This window comes from Convolutriloba macropyga, chromosome 7 (genome assembly GCF_964194025.1).
Source record: "Convolutriloba macropyga chromosome 7, txConMacr16.3, whole genome shotgun sequence".
NCBI classification, from domain to species: Eukaryota; Metazoa; Xenacoelomorpha; order Acoela; family Convolutidae; genus Convolutriloba; species Convolutriloba macropyga.
The window spans coordinates 72,650,640-72,665,166 of NC_134474.1; the positions used below are offsets into that span (position 1 = coordinate 72,650,640).

General features: G+C 33.6%; 1 protein-coding gene across 1 annotated transcript in view; it reads left to right on the top strand.

The window, feature by feature from the left end:
- Positions 1 to 13,637, top strand: part of LOC142343311 (uncharacterized) — a 42,002-nt gene extending 28,365 nt beyond the window's left edge. The window contains exons 8-10 of the mRNA XM_075395139.1: positions 10,858 to 10,981; positions 12,407 to 12,598; positions 13,395 to 13,637. Of these exons, the coding sequence (XP_075251254.1) occupies positions 10,858 to 10,981; positions 12,407 to 12,598; positions 13,395 to 13,423 (345 nt within the window). The 3' untranslated portion in view covers positions 13,424 to 13,637. The remainder of the gene's footprint in view (positions 1 to 10,857; positions 10,982 to 12,406; positions 12,599 to 13,394) is intronic.
- Positions 13,638 to 14,527: the final 890 nt, after the last annotated feature.

The following is a 14,527-nucleotide window of genomic DNA, read 5'->3' on the forward strand; positions in this document are numbered from 1 at the left end:
CCACTCATCCACACGCAAGCACACACGCACACACACTCTCTCAGACACGCGGGCACACGCGTACGCACACACACACACACACACACACAAAGGCACATGAACACATACAAAAGAGACACACGCGCACACATACATACATACGCACACACACACACACACACGCTCGCACACACATAAAGATACACATACATACAGGCGCGCTCCCATAGTAACATGCTTGCTTTTATGGTGTAATTAGTTTTTTCGGAGCTGCAGAAAAGCATGTCATTTTTGATTTTTTTAAATTCTAGAGGCCAATTGCTATTGTTGCTCATAGCAAATGATTTTATTAGTATATTCAAATCCCATACACTCATTTAAAAATTTTCGGATGAGAGGTGTGTTTTAAATGTAGGTCTTAATGTTATTCTTAATATATTGTTTTTATGATTATTTTAATTCTGCTGATGATCTAAAAAGCTTTCACTATTTGTATTCAATCTTTTATTAGGTTTGGAGCTTTCTTTAATTTGTAACTTTCTTTTTTTTGTAAATTACCATTTTTTAATTACTATTAGAGCTTTGTTTGGTTCATTTACCTTATTGCTGCAGTGCAACAGAAAAATTTTGTGCAAGTTTATAATTCTTTACCTTAGACAACTTTGCTTTTGAATTTTTTGCCGAGGTCGCAATTTTTATAATAATGAATGTTTTGAAGTGCATCAATTGTTTTTGAGTTTTTTGTTCAAATTTGTTTTCTGTCAAAATTTTACGAGAACTTCAAAATGAAAAGTGCATTTATAAGATCATTACTGACTAAAACGACTTTAATAGGCCTTAAGTCATATGAACTCTAATTACAGAATTCTCCATTACTAAAATGCATGACCTTGAAGTCTTATACAGCGAAGCTTAAGTTCGCTTCACCAGTTCGCTTTGTTAGGTAATATAATTATAGTTTGTTGCTCACTTTTGTTGTGGTAAATTTGGTGATAAAGGCATGCATTTTATGATAGTTTATTCGCTAAATTTATGGTTGAATGTAAGTATTCTGTAAGAATTCTCAATTACAACACAGAAACAGGTATCAGAGGGATAATTTTTATCTACAATAAATCAATATGTTCTTGTGTAATTCTCAAATGAGGCTTGCTTATCAGCAGTGTTTCCGACTGATTGCTTTGTTTTTCTATGTTTTTTAGTTCCGAATTTTCTCTTTTTTTCATTTCTTAAATGTTATCGAGAAATTTCTCTCACAAATTTGTGAATAGTAAAATTCCATGCTCATTAGTGTAATATGTTTCAATTTAAGCCTTTCTTGAAATTTGAGGTTTTGAGGAGCCATGGAGAACCTAACATTTTACAAACTTCTCTTGGTTTTTGATCGAAATAGATTTGGTCAGATTTTTGAATTTTGACTGAAAATGGTTAGAGATCTTATAACAAACCATTTTAATGATATCGTCAGCTTCAAATCATTTAATTTGGGAATGGATTATTTTCATTTTTGTCTAGTTGACGTGCTACAAATAACCGGAAGCCTTATCATTCAGAGCAATGTAGCAAGATATCTTGGTATTATTATTGACAAGGAGGCTCGGTAATGTGCGATCGCACATAAGGTTCCGACCCCACTCATCCACAATTTTGGCATAATTGTCTACCAAATGAAATTGGTGTATGAACGAAAAGATAGCATCCAAAGCAAACAACTCAGTGGAATAAAAATGATGCATTAGATTGATGTGATATGCCAATATTAAGAAAGCAAGTCAAGACGAACATCAAAATCAAGCAACAACAACAAACATAAATTACACCAAAAAATTTATGTCCGTTTTAAAAAACAAAAACTTAATAATAAAGTCAAAATAGCCTCAGATAAAACTGAAACTAAACAAAATAACTTGCAATTCATCACAAAAGACATGGGACCGGTCCATAATAAGGCTTGGTAACAATTAAACAATAAAGAACAAAAACAGTAAGTTTGAAAAATTAGCCTTTTAAAAAAAACAATTATTTTTAAGTAACGAAAACTAATAGAAATCAACCAAAATATCCCATAGGTCTACGATTACCAGTGTTTCTAAAGATGGGAATTAAGAACTGTCGGTATTCAATTTTTATGCAGTTACAAAAAGAACAACAAACAAAAATCAGTTAAATTTTGCCAGAAAACGCTTTCGAAACCGTAAAGCCATAATTTGGCCTTCAAAATATGTTTGATTGCACCTTCGAACTTCGATAATGTAATTTTGACTTCTCATTGATGAAACCAGGTAACAAGTAGACAGAAAAAGGCTAAATTAAGTAATTTTTTTATCGAAAAAAAATTATTTCCGAAGAAATAAAATCCATTAATTGCGAAATGAAATAATTAAATATGTTCGTTTATTCTTCCAAAAGAATGCCTTGAGACCTAATTTAGAGGCCAACTTTTATTGTTGCTCATAGCAACTGAGTTTATAAGTTTCTCTTAATCCCATTCACTCCTTTTTTGTCATTCATATTTATATATCAAATGAAGGTCTTGATATTATTCTTAGTATATTATTTTCATCATAGTTCCGTTTCCGTTAAACATCTAGAAAGCTTTCAATATTAGAGTTTTGTTTGTTTCATTTACCTTGCTGCAGGAGTAAGGTTAGATTTCTTATCCTTCATCTCCTTGTCCTTTTCTGGAAAGTATTTTACAGATGCAAACACACCATATGAACGCACCCGTATATACATACAATCACAAACATACACACGCGCAGGCCCACACAGACATGCCGCACTCACAAACACGCACACACAAATACAACCACACACACACACCATACACATACACGCAAACACACACAGGCAGACCTACTCCGCCCCGCCCTTATCACAAACACACATGCACAAATAGACACACTCACGCCTGCACCCACGCCATACTCACAAACTGAGACATACAAATACAACCACACACACCATACACATGCACCCATACATACACACGCACCCAAATACTCGTGCACGCATACACCACGCACACACATACGCAAACACTGGCGCGTGCACACATGCACGCACCCACCCACCCAGACACCCACTCATCCACACGCAAGCACACACGCACACACACTCTCTCAGACACGCGGGCACACACGTACGCACACACACACACACACACACACACACAAAGGCACATGAACACATACAAAAGAGACACACGCGCACACATACATACATACGCACACACACACACACGCTCGCACACAAATAAAGATACACATACATACAGGCGCGCTCCCATAGTAACATGCTTGCTTTTATGGTGTAATTAGTTTTTTCGGAGCTGCAGAAAAGCATGTCATTTTTGATTTTTTTTAATTCTAGAGGCCAATTGCTATTGTTGCTCATAGCAAATGATTTTATTAGTATATTCAAATCCCATACACTCATTTAAAAATTTTCGGATGAGAGGTGTGTTTTAAATGTAGGTCTTAATGTTATTCTTAATATATTGTTTTTATGATTATTTTAATTCTGCTGATGATCTAAAAAGCTTTCACTATTTGTATTCAATCTTTTATTAGGTTTGGAGCTTTCTTTAATTTGTAACTTTCTTTTTTTTGTAAATTACCATTTTTTAATTACTATTAGAGCTTTGTTTGGTTCATTTACTTTATTGCTGCAGTGCAACAGAAAAATTTTGTGCAAGTTTATAATTCTTTACCTTAGACAACTTTGCTTTTGAATTTTTTGCCGATGTCGCAATTTTTATAATAATGAATGTTTTGAAGTGCATCAATTGTTTTTGAGTTTTTTGTTCAATTTTGTTTTCTGTCAAAATTTTACGAGAACTTCAAAATGAAAAGTGCATTTATAAGATCATTACTGACTAAAACGACTTTAATAGGCCTTAAGTCATATGAACTCTAATTACAGAATTCTCCATTACTAAAATGCATGACCTTGAAGTCTTATACAGCGAAGCTTAAGTTCGCTTCACCAGTTCGCTTTGTTAGGTAATATAATTATAGTTTGTTGCTCACTTTTGTTGTGGTAAATTTGGTGATAAAGGCATGCATTTTATGATAGTTGATTCGCTAAATTTATGGTTGAATGTAAGTATTCTGTAAGAATTCTCAATTACAACACAGAAACAGGTATCAGAGGGATAATTTTTATCTACAATAAATCAATATGTTCTTGTGTAATTCTCAAATGAGGCTTGCTTATCAGCAGTGTTTCCGACTGATTGCTTTGTTTTTCTATGTTTTTTAGTTCCGAATTTTCTCTTTTTTTCATTTCTTAAATGTTATCGAGATGTTTCTCTCACAAATTTGTGAATAGTAAAATTTCATGCTCATTAGTGTAATATGTTTCAATTTAAGCCTTTCTTGAAATTTTGAGGTTTTGAGGAGCCATGGAGAACCTAACATTTTACAAACTTCTCTTGGTTTTTGATCGAAATAGATTTGGTCAGATTTTTGAATTTTGACTGAAAATGGTTAGAGATCTTATAACAAACCATTTTAATGATATCTTCAGCTTCAAATCATTTAATTTGGGAATGGATTATTTTCATTTTTGTCTAGTTGACGTGCTACAATTAACTGGAAGCCTTATCATTCAGAGCAATGTAGCAAGATATCTTGGTATTATTATTGACAAGGAGGCTCCGTAATGTGCGATCGCACATAAGGTTCCGACCCCACTCATCCACAATTTTGGCATAATTGTCTACCAAATGAAATTGGTGTATGAACGAAAAGATAGCCTCCAAAGCAAATAACTCAGTGGAATAAAAATGATGCATTAGATTGATGTGATATGCCAATATTAAGAAAGCAAGTCAAGACGAACATCAAAATCAAACAACAACAACAAACATAAATTACACCAAAAAATTTATGTCCGTTTTAAAAAACAAAAACTTAATAATAAAGTCAAAATAGCCTCAGATAAAACTGAAGCTAAACAAATTAACTTGCAATTCATCAGAAAAGATATGGGACCGGTCCATAATAAGGCTTGGTAACAATTAGACAATAAAGAACAAAAACAGTAAGTTTGAAAAATTAGCCTTTTAAAAAAACGATTATTTTTAAGTAACGAAAACTAATAGAAATCAACCAAAATATCCCATAGGTTTACGATTACCAGTGTTTCTAAAGATGGGAATTAAGAACTGTCGGTATTCAATTTTTATGCAGTTACAAAAAGAACAACAAACAAAAATCAGTTAAATTTTGCCAGAAAACGCTTTCGAAACCGTAAAGCCATAATTTGGCCTTCGAAATATGTTTGATTGCACCTTCGAACTTCGATAATGTAATTTTGACTTCTCATTAATGAAACCAGGTAACAAGTAGACAGAAAAAGGCTAAATTAAGTAAATTTTTTTTTTTCGAAAAAAAATCATTTCCGAAGATATAAAAGCCATTAATTGCGAAATGAAATAATTAAATACGTTCGTTTATTCTTCCAAAAGAAGGCCTTGAGACCTGCAGTTATCCAGAATATATCTTCCGTTTACAAAAAGAACTCAAAAATTTGACAAAAATCAAAAATTAAATTACTTGTTTTTGCGAAAAACCCGTGTCGAAGCCAGTAAAGTCATAACGAATTCTGTAAAAACATTTGATTTTGTGACACCCATCCCCTTGACATCTTCCCCTAACAAAAATTTGGTCATATTTGTCCTGTAATTAATGAGACTGGGTAACAAACAGACAATAAAAGGAACAATTGCGAAGTTAAAAGTGTTTTTTTATATTGAAGAACAATTGTTTTCAAAGCCATGAAAGCTATCAGCTATCTACTTATATCAGAATATCGGCTCATCTATTCTTCCATGGAAAGCCAATGAGTCCTGTTATTATACAGGGAATTTCCTATGACTAAAACGACAAAGTAAAAAGGACAGTTAAAGACAAATTTAAAATATTCAATTAAATTCTCCGTGAAAGTATTCTCGAAGCCGTTAAAACCAGAGTCTATATCCTTAAGGATTTTAATATTATCAATTGTGATTTGTTTTCAACGCCAATATTGTGATATATGAAATGTCAATAAAGTGATAATGTGAGAAAACTAGAAAACGTGAAAAATGGGCAAATAACTGAAAATAAAAAACTTTTGAAATCTAGTTGTATCAGAGCCAGAAAACCATAACCTGAGGCGTAAAACTGCACTACAGATTGAATTAAAATTCAGTAGAAAGAAGAAACTTTCTCTCATTAATGACACTAGGCTACAAGTTGATCAAATTAAGAGAAAAGTGGAGGCGAAGCTCAATAAGCCTTTATATTTTTGAAGGTCAAATGTTTTTAAAAGTGAAAAGGACCATAAGCTTTCAAGTAATAAACTAAATACAACGAAGTGAAGCTAAGTAGGAATCGAATCGGACCTATCGCTAATGAGTTTTGATATGAAGTGTTCGGTTATTGAACTAATATATAAAAAAGATCGATTTTTTTTTATTTTTTTAACAGGCCGACTGAATACAATCCGAATTATATCGATCGGCCAAATTTTTCTTAACAAAAAAAAACCCATTTGAGTGTATAGTTCCTCCTCCCTCAAGAGCGGTCGGAACAATAAGAAGTTAGCTTTTATATGGCACATTGACTATGTTTGTGGTAAAATAGCAAAAGTAATTAGGTTAACTTGTAGGCTTTAGACATTTTCTTGATCGTCCTTTTCTATTAAAATTTTACGACTCTTATATTAAGCCAATCATTCAACGTGTTGTTCTAATTCATTATTGCGCCAAGAAAGCAGGACTAAATATAATTAAGCTTCTAGAGAACAAGTTTCTGTGTACTATTACATTCAAAAGAGGCTTGAAATTGTTCATCATCTTGTATATTGACATAAAAATTCCGGCGTCATATTTACGACCATCTAAAGTTTGTTCCGCGCCTGAGTATTCTCTAACGCACCTATAAGTCTATAATGTTATTATTTTATAAAGTTCATAATGTTATTATGTTATTATAAAAATATTAAGTTCATAATGTTATTATGTTATTGTAAAAAATTAAGTTCATCTTGCATTTTAATTTTTATCATTTAACGTTGATATTGGGAATTTTTTTAAACAAAGATGTTGATTTCAGAGAGCGATCACTCACAAGTGCTTTAGTGCTTGCTGACTGTCCCCATTTTTGGTTGTCAAAACTTTTAATGGATATCTTGACTGAGACCATTTTTGTTTCTCTCAAAAAAAGGTTGAACTTTTTGGCTGATCAAATTTTTGGGTGCAAAAGTGGGAATTTGCGAATAGACTATGTTTATCTTCATTTAATTGGGCAGAAATATAGCACATGAAAACTTTTTTTCCAACTAAATTTCGGCTTGTCTTCTCATTTTGCGTTTTTTTTTCTAATCGAACCTCATATGTTGGAAGGAACAGCGCTTGATCCAATGAAGTCAAAAATTCTTATTTTTTTCAGTTTTTTAACTTTTTTCCCTCAACAAATTTTGATTAATTTATCAAGTAATTACGGACGAAAAAACGTGTTAGAGACTTTTGTCGATGCTTCTTGTATTGTTAGTGTTAATATTATGCTGCTTAATTTCAATTGTTTAAAATCTAAGCAGAAAAATGCTTAAATTGTTGGTTAGAATCCATTATGTCCCCCCCCCAGTACTTACTGCCCCCAATTACAAATTACTTGTTGTTATATGGTACGTTACTATGTAAAAATAGCATGTGCGGCTGGGGACGTAAATGGATATGCCCAGTGAGCTGGAGTGGGATCCGTTGATTATTTTGAACAATCCTGCAGCTCGCATTTTAACCAACCCATCCTCTCCGAGGCTTCCTCTGACTGCTTTTGGATACAGTTAAGCTTCCCTGTTAACAGCTTCCACTTAAATTTTATTTTTGAGCATTTTTCAACCATTTTTGGTCAATGTTTTAGTGAGACAATAAATTGTTGTAGTTACAATTGCTTGACTAAACTACAGTTACAATTGCTTGACTAAACTAAAAAAAAAACAAATTTATTTTACATGATAAGTAAGTCAGACAGTCATAACATTAACAACTTTCTTATCTGACATTTACCAGTATTTTATGTCAGTATTTTTTATAATCTAATAAATTGCATTATTTAAAAGTTCTGATATTCATAATTTGAAAATAAATTCTTTTCTGTTTCGTACCTTTCATCAGTTTTCAAACCTTGTTATTTTAAGTGCAGTGAAACAAAGTTGAACAAAGTCCTCATTGGGGACGTGATCCGTCTTACCGTTGTTGTTGTTACTGCCTTCGGTCAGAGAGTGTCCTCTTTGGAGTCGGTTATTTCGAGGAAGTTCGCAGCTTCGATTGGGGCTTCCCAGAGGGATAGTTGTCAGAGTTGTCTTCTTTTTCTTACAGTTAAAGAGATGTCGTGTTGTATGGGGTTCGATATTACAATTTAGGCATCAGTCGTAGTCGGCTGTGCCAATTCGTTTTTCGTACGAGTTCAGATAGGGTGAGTAGCCACTTCGCAGTTGCGCAAGAGTACGCCTGGTGCGTCTAGGGAGCAGAGTCTCTTTGGTACTTATCTCAGATGGTTTTTCATCTAGCACTTTGTTTGGTTCGCGTTCGTCAAGGTAGTCCTTCACTTTGTTTGTATGGATGTTTCAGCATCTCTTGATAGCGGATTTTTGATGATTTTTTGTCATCTGAGTCTGATTCGCGAAGGGCCTCTATGTATCGTTTGTAACGGCTCTTTAATGTTTGTTTCATGTTGCGTGGGGGTGGGACTTTAGAAGTCGGTTTCCTGGATGGCTGGGGATATGGTTCATAAGTTGTTGCTGTACGCATCGCATGTGAGTATATCTGCGGACTGGCAGGACCTGACATTCATCATGTAGGTGTTGGATTGCTGTCATATTTACGCAGCCAGTGGCCACTCTTAGGGCGATGTTTTCGACCCCTGCAATTTCTCGATGTGAGTATTCGCAGCAACTAGATTCCATACAGGGCATGCTTTTTCTAGGACTGGCCTGACAAAAGCTTCAGCTGTTAACGATTGTCTCTTTCTGCTGTCCCCAGCTAGTTCCGCTGTGCTTTGAGTATGTTAACACCATTCCGTGCTTTGCTGCTGGCAGCAAAGATATGCGCGCCCCAGTTTAATCCATTGTCGAACGTTACGCCGGGGATCTTTGGATTTTTCTTTACTTCAAGTGTTGTGTTGTTGATCTTGATTGATGGTTTCTGTTTGAAGTCTTCGTTCCATGGCGCGAAAAGAGTTGTTGAGCATTTTCCTGGAGATACTTCCAGGTCTCGTTGCTGGAGGAATGTACAGAGCGACTGTAAGTAAATTGATATGTCATTGGATATGGATTCGATATTGTTACATTGTGCGTAGACTGTGAAGTCGTCAGCGTAGGAATTCAATTTGATGTTCAATGGGGGAGTGGGAGCGTTGCTGACGCAGAAATTGAACAAAGTTGGTCCAAGCACTGAGCCTTGAGGCACTCCGAAGCGAACGATTATTTTTTTTCGAGAGCGAGTCAGCGGTTTCTGACACGTGCTGCATGTCCATCTGGGGCCTGGGTTTGATTCGATGCCAGCTCTAATGAGTAAGATTAGGAGCAGCACTGTTCGCTTTTTTGCGTTGGAACCGACACTGGAGCAATCCAATGCAAATGGACGTTCAGCAGGACCACCTGCCGGACAATCACCCCTCCTTCGTCAGAAGAGAGCCTCAACCGTTTTTCCGTGATCAAAATGTGTTCTATTTTATCATTTCTTAAACTTTCTTAACCAATTTTTTAATTTCAGACAGCATGGTAGTTGATATGATTTACTATTTGAAATACTGGGTGGAAAAATCTTTATCTCTGCTAGCGTAATGATTAAATTTTTCTTCAATGCAAGAGTAACTGTATTAAAATAGACGTACTTGCAAATTTTTAAACGTCCTTAAAACCTACTGCCGTTTGCGGACTTTATAGGTTTGAGTGAAAAGACTCATAGTAATGATGGTTCTGTTGTTTGGTTCAAATTTATTCAGCAGATATCTTAAAAATATGTTTGCAGTTATTGTTATAGAATTTCTAGTTTATTGTATTAAGGTTGCCGCTACAGCTTATCATGTAGTTTTATCATGTAGACATTTGATAGAAAAGCTAGTACAAAGAAAATTTCAAAAACACTATTTCTAGCATTTTTATATTTATTAGTTTTGTCGCTCCATAATTTCAATCACTTTACCTTGATTTTTATGATTTGAAACGGTCGCATTGCATGTTAAATTTTAGAATTTCATCAGAAAACATTTCACTTTTTGTACTTCAAAATAGTTGAGTCAACTAAATAATAGTTATTAGTTGAAGTGACTAAACACTGATAGCAAAACAGTGTCATTTAAATTGAGTCGTTATATCTGTAAAGGTTTTGAAATTATCTCTTTTTGAAAACAAACTGTAGTATTTGATCACAAAAATTTAAAACTTCATTCAATTTTTTTTTAATATTTTTTTAAAAACTTTTGATCACTGCAAAATTCAGCGCAACTTTGTTTTCCCTCCTTTTTGATCAAGATTTTCTTAAATTTGATTATTTGATATTCGAACAGTTTTTTGTGCCCCACTAATTTCGTCGACACATGTCGGAACTATATGTGCGAAAGAAAGCACGGATTTCAACTCCTCTTTCTGTTTTGATCAGACTTTTATCATTCTTTTTATAATATGATGGAATTTGTACCATGTTTAAGGATTTAGAGCTGTGCTCAGACTGTATCAGTGTTACCAAGTCACAAAATTGGTTTCGAAATTGTTTCGAGATTGTGCATAATCTTGAACAATTAATTCAAGATCTTACAATATGAAGAATCTAGACTAGGGTTGTTGTTGACTATTAATTTTTACTCAATCATACTGTTCTTGTTTCAGTTCCCTGGTGTTTCGAAATCTTCCTCGACACCCATGTTCTCTCCCTCCACCTCTGCGTCTCCATCTGTTCAAAAGACACAACAACAACAACAATTCAGTAAACAACAACAACCCGCCGATACAGGTACTGCAGAGTTCTAAACTACTAAATTAAAAGGAAACACTTTTGGGGCACTAGTTAAATTAAGCAATGGCGATTAAGGGAAAATTCATCATTCTTGGACCAATAATTAAGTGACAAGCAGTTGTTAATGAGTTCACCAATTTAAGTAATCTGGCATTGGTTATTTTTCTCGACTGTATTATTCAACTGGATTAAACATATCAAAGTTATCGATCAGTGAAAGATTGAATTCAGAGTCGTTTTCAATCCATGTGAGGTTGGATGTTGAATCTTTTCACCTTTTATTGTCTTCAATTAACAGCTGCTTTAGAGCTTTGAAAAAGATATGCTAATTTTTTGAAGAGTTCTCATTTTTTGAAGTTTACAATTTGAATGATTTTAGGAATATATTCTGTTCTGTTTCACCCCCCAGTGTCTTTATGACACCCACTTCAAATTATTAATAATTTATCTAAAGATGCTCTCGAAAGACATGCACCTGCTTACGTCAGAGCTCTTATTCTCTAAGTATTTTGGATGTCAACAACCAATTTTCATGTCCTGCATTTTAGTTAGTTGAGCTTCAGTTTGCTCTCTTGAAACCTCTTTTAAAGGTAAATGTCATTCTTTTAAAATATTTTTAATGAACATTATTGTGATGTTAGAAAACATCGTGTTTTCAAATACATGGAATTGTTTGATAGAATAAACAGAGCATGAAACGGATTTTCCTATTAAAAATTAAAAGGAAAAAACATACTACTGTGAGATCTAATATCTAAACCTTTTATTTCATGCCGACCAGCTTTTATATTCACTTATGGTTTGTAATAATCTTCTTATATTGGTTTGATGCTTTTATTCGGACTATTAAATTCCAATAGATTTTATGACGATGCAAAGGCGTGCATTTCTAAATAATTTTTCATGTTCTTGAGCTCATATTTTTTCCCATTTTTTGACATTCCGACCGTTCCATTTATTTTATTCGACACTGAATAGTCAAAATTTAATTAAGCTTGCGATATGTCATATAATTTTTTGGGTGATTATGAGTGACTACTTGTTTCTGGTTCATCTTAAATAAAACAGTAATTTTTTAATTTCGAATTAATAAAATTAAGTTCAAATTTGAAATCTGTAACATGACATAACACAATATCCGCCGTTTGAGCTCTTAAATTAAAGTGTATAGCGCATTTTGTTCTTTAAATTGACTTTTCTGAATAGGCGAACCTTTTTGGCGAGGCATTGGCTGAATTTTGCGTACAAAGTATGGAAAAACTTTTTTTTTCAATCTGATGACGTGAAAAACGAAATGTAAAAAAACCTTAAACCTTACCAGGATTCATGAGTCAAGAACTGCAAAAAATAGCTATTGTGAACTAATGCCATATTAAGAAAATTTTATTTTTCATAATTTTTATCTATTTTTTTTATTTTTAGTGTCTAACAGCTTGGCGCAATTCCTTGCAGCTGAGGACCTGTCAAACATGGCGACCTCCTTGAGTGAAGATCAAATAGAGGACATTCTGGGTCAACTACAGGCTAGGAGGAGACAGTCACCCGCAACTCAGCTGTCCTTGGAAGAACAGAAACTGCTCATGTCTCTAGAACACCTCAACAATAAACTCAAATGTAAGATTTGGCCCATTAAGGATCTTAATCAGATTAGTTTGAAGTTTAATTCGAATAGAGATAATTTTGAGGGTGAGTTGATAACTTTCTGGTATATTAAGCTCCTAAAGTAGTAATTCCTTAATTTCAAGGTAAACTAGGGGTAATTATAGAGCATGTTAAGTAAATTACGATATACCTTTTTTCTTTCGGTAATTTGAGGTAAAATGGTAAAATAATTACCTTAACTTTATTAGCGTGAGAGCTGATGGATGTTTTTACAATTCTAACCCCCCCTCTATTCGAAAGTGGCATATGGCCAGAGGTCTGATTCAGTACTGATTCTAGACTGAACAGTGCAGAAACATTGAATCAGTTATGAATCCGAAATCGGCTCGTTTAACTCTCAGAATTTTTTGAATTTTGAGATCTAATGGCCAAGAAAAATACGCCAAATATTTTTAGTTCTATAACGAACTGTGTTATGAAATTGCTTTTAAAAACAATTTGACAATTATTAAATCACGTGCCTTTTGATCATTTTAGTTTAACGAAAATGCCAATTAATAAAAAGTCAGGGTTAAATCAACTATTTTTATTTTCTTTTTTGTCTCTTATTCATAATGCGATATCATTTTTTTTAAGTTAGCGCCAAGCGTGGTAAAAAGTTAGTCTATTCTAAAGCCATTCGATATTGCTATGTTTCAGATTAGTAAAAAGTATTCTCGTATTTTTTTGGCTCTTTTTAAAAAAAAACAATGTTTTTTTTTCAAAATCTTGTCAGAATTTACCTAATTTTGTCTGTTGTTCGTTTCAGTAACCGAAGCACGATTCAAAGGTCAATAAACATGTGTTCAAAATCTGCGAAGAATTCAGCTACAACCGACGCCCTATTTAGATCATATATATCATAACACCACAACCAGCCTATATATGTTCAGACTTATTCAAGTTCGAGAATTTTAATGTAGTTCCATTTGTGTCTTGTAAATCTTAATTGAGGTGATGTGTTGTTCATATTAAATAATCCTCTATTCTTAAAGTCAATTATTTTTCGCTAGTTTTTTTCAAAATATCTAGTTGCTGTGTTAGCATTGCGAGAGATAGATTTTCGTCAGAAAAGGACAGATTTTCTGTCACGCTTTCTCAGACAAGCAAAATGATTACCTTAAATTAACCCCAAAGATTTTATTTGGCATTCATTCAAAAGTTGGTTTGTGATTGGGGTTTATTTTCGCGGAAACCATTTCAGGGTGAACTAAAATTTATGACCAAAGGTTAAACAATAATTACAAACAATTACTCGCAAAGACTATATATTGCCACAATGCTTAAGTAGCATTGGGAATAAAATATGCAATTGAGAAATGTTGGAGTTATTACTACTGGAATAGTTATCCTGATCTATTTTTCTTACCCGAAGGAGAGTATTCAGATCGCTTTAAATAAATTGTTCATGCTTTTTGTGAGTGATTTTCTAGTGCTTTTGATCACACCAATGCTAGTGATTTTCTTGTAGCAGGAAGTGGAGATAAAAAAGTAATGGATTTGAGCCTTAAGACCTTTCAAGGCGATTTTCAAGAGCGAGATAAACGATGTCTTGACTAATTTTCTGCCATTGAATAATTTTGCTCTGATGTGTCAATTTATGTTCTATTTTCTGTACTCGTTTGAATTTTTGGTTGGAGTTTTCAAAAATGTGTTGTTGGCCAGGTACTAAGTAGTAAAAAAAGCAAGCGAAATTTTATTGACGACCCCTTTTGTTGGTCCATTAATTAGCCAATGGCTTACAAGAGAAACTTCGCGTTTTTATGAAACTATCTACAAAATTTTTTGTCAATTTATCTTAAACTTTCTCCACGATGCAGTAGAGATACGCAGAACTTTGAAAATAATTTAAATCTTTCTTATTAAAAGGCTTACATTTTGTAACTAGTATTCACCGATGCT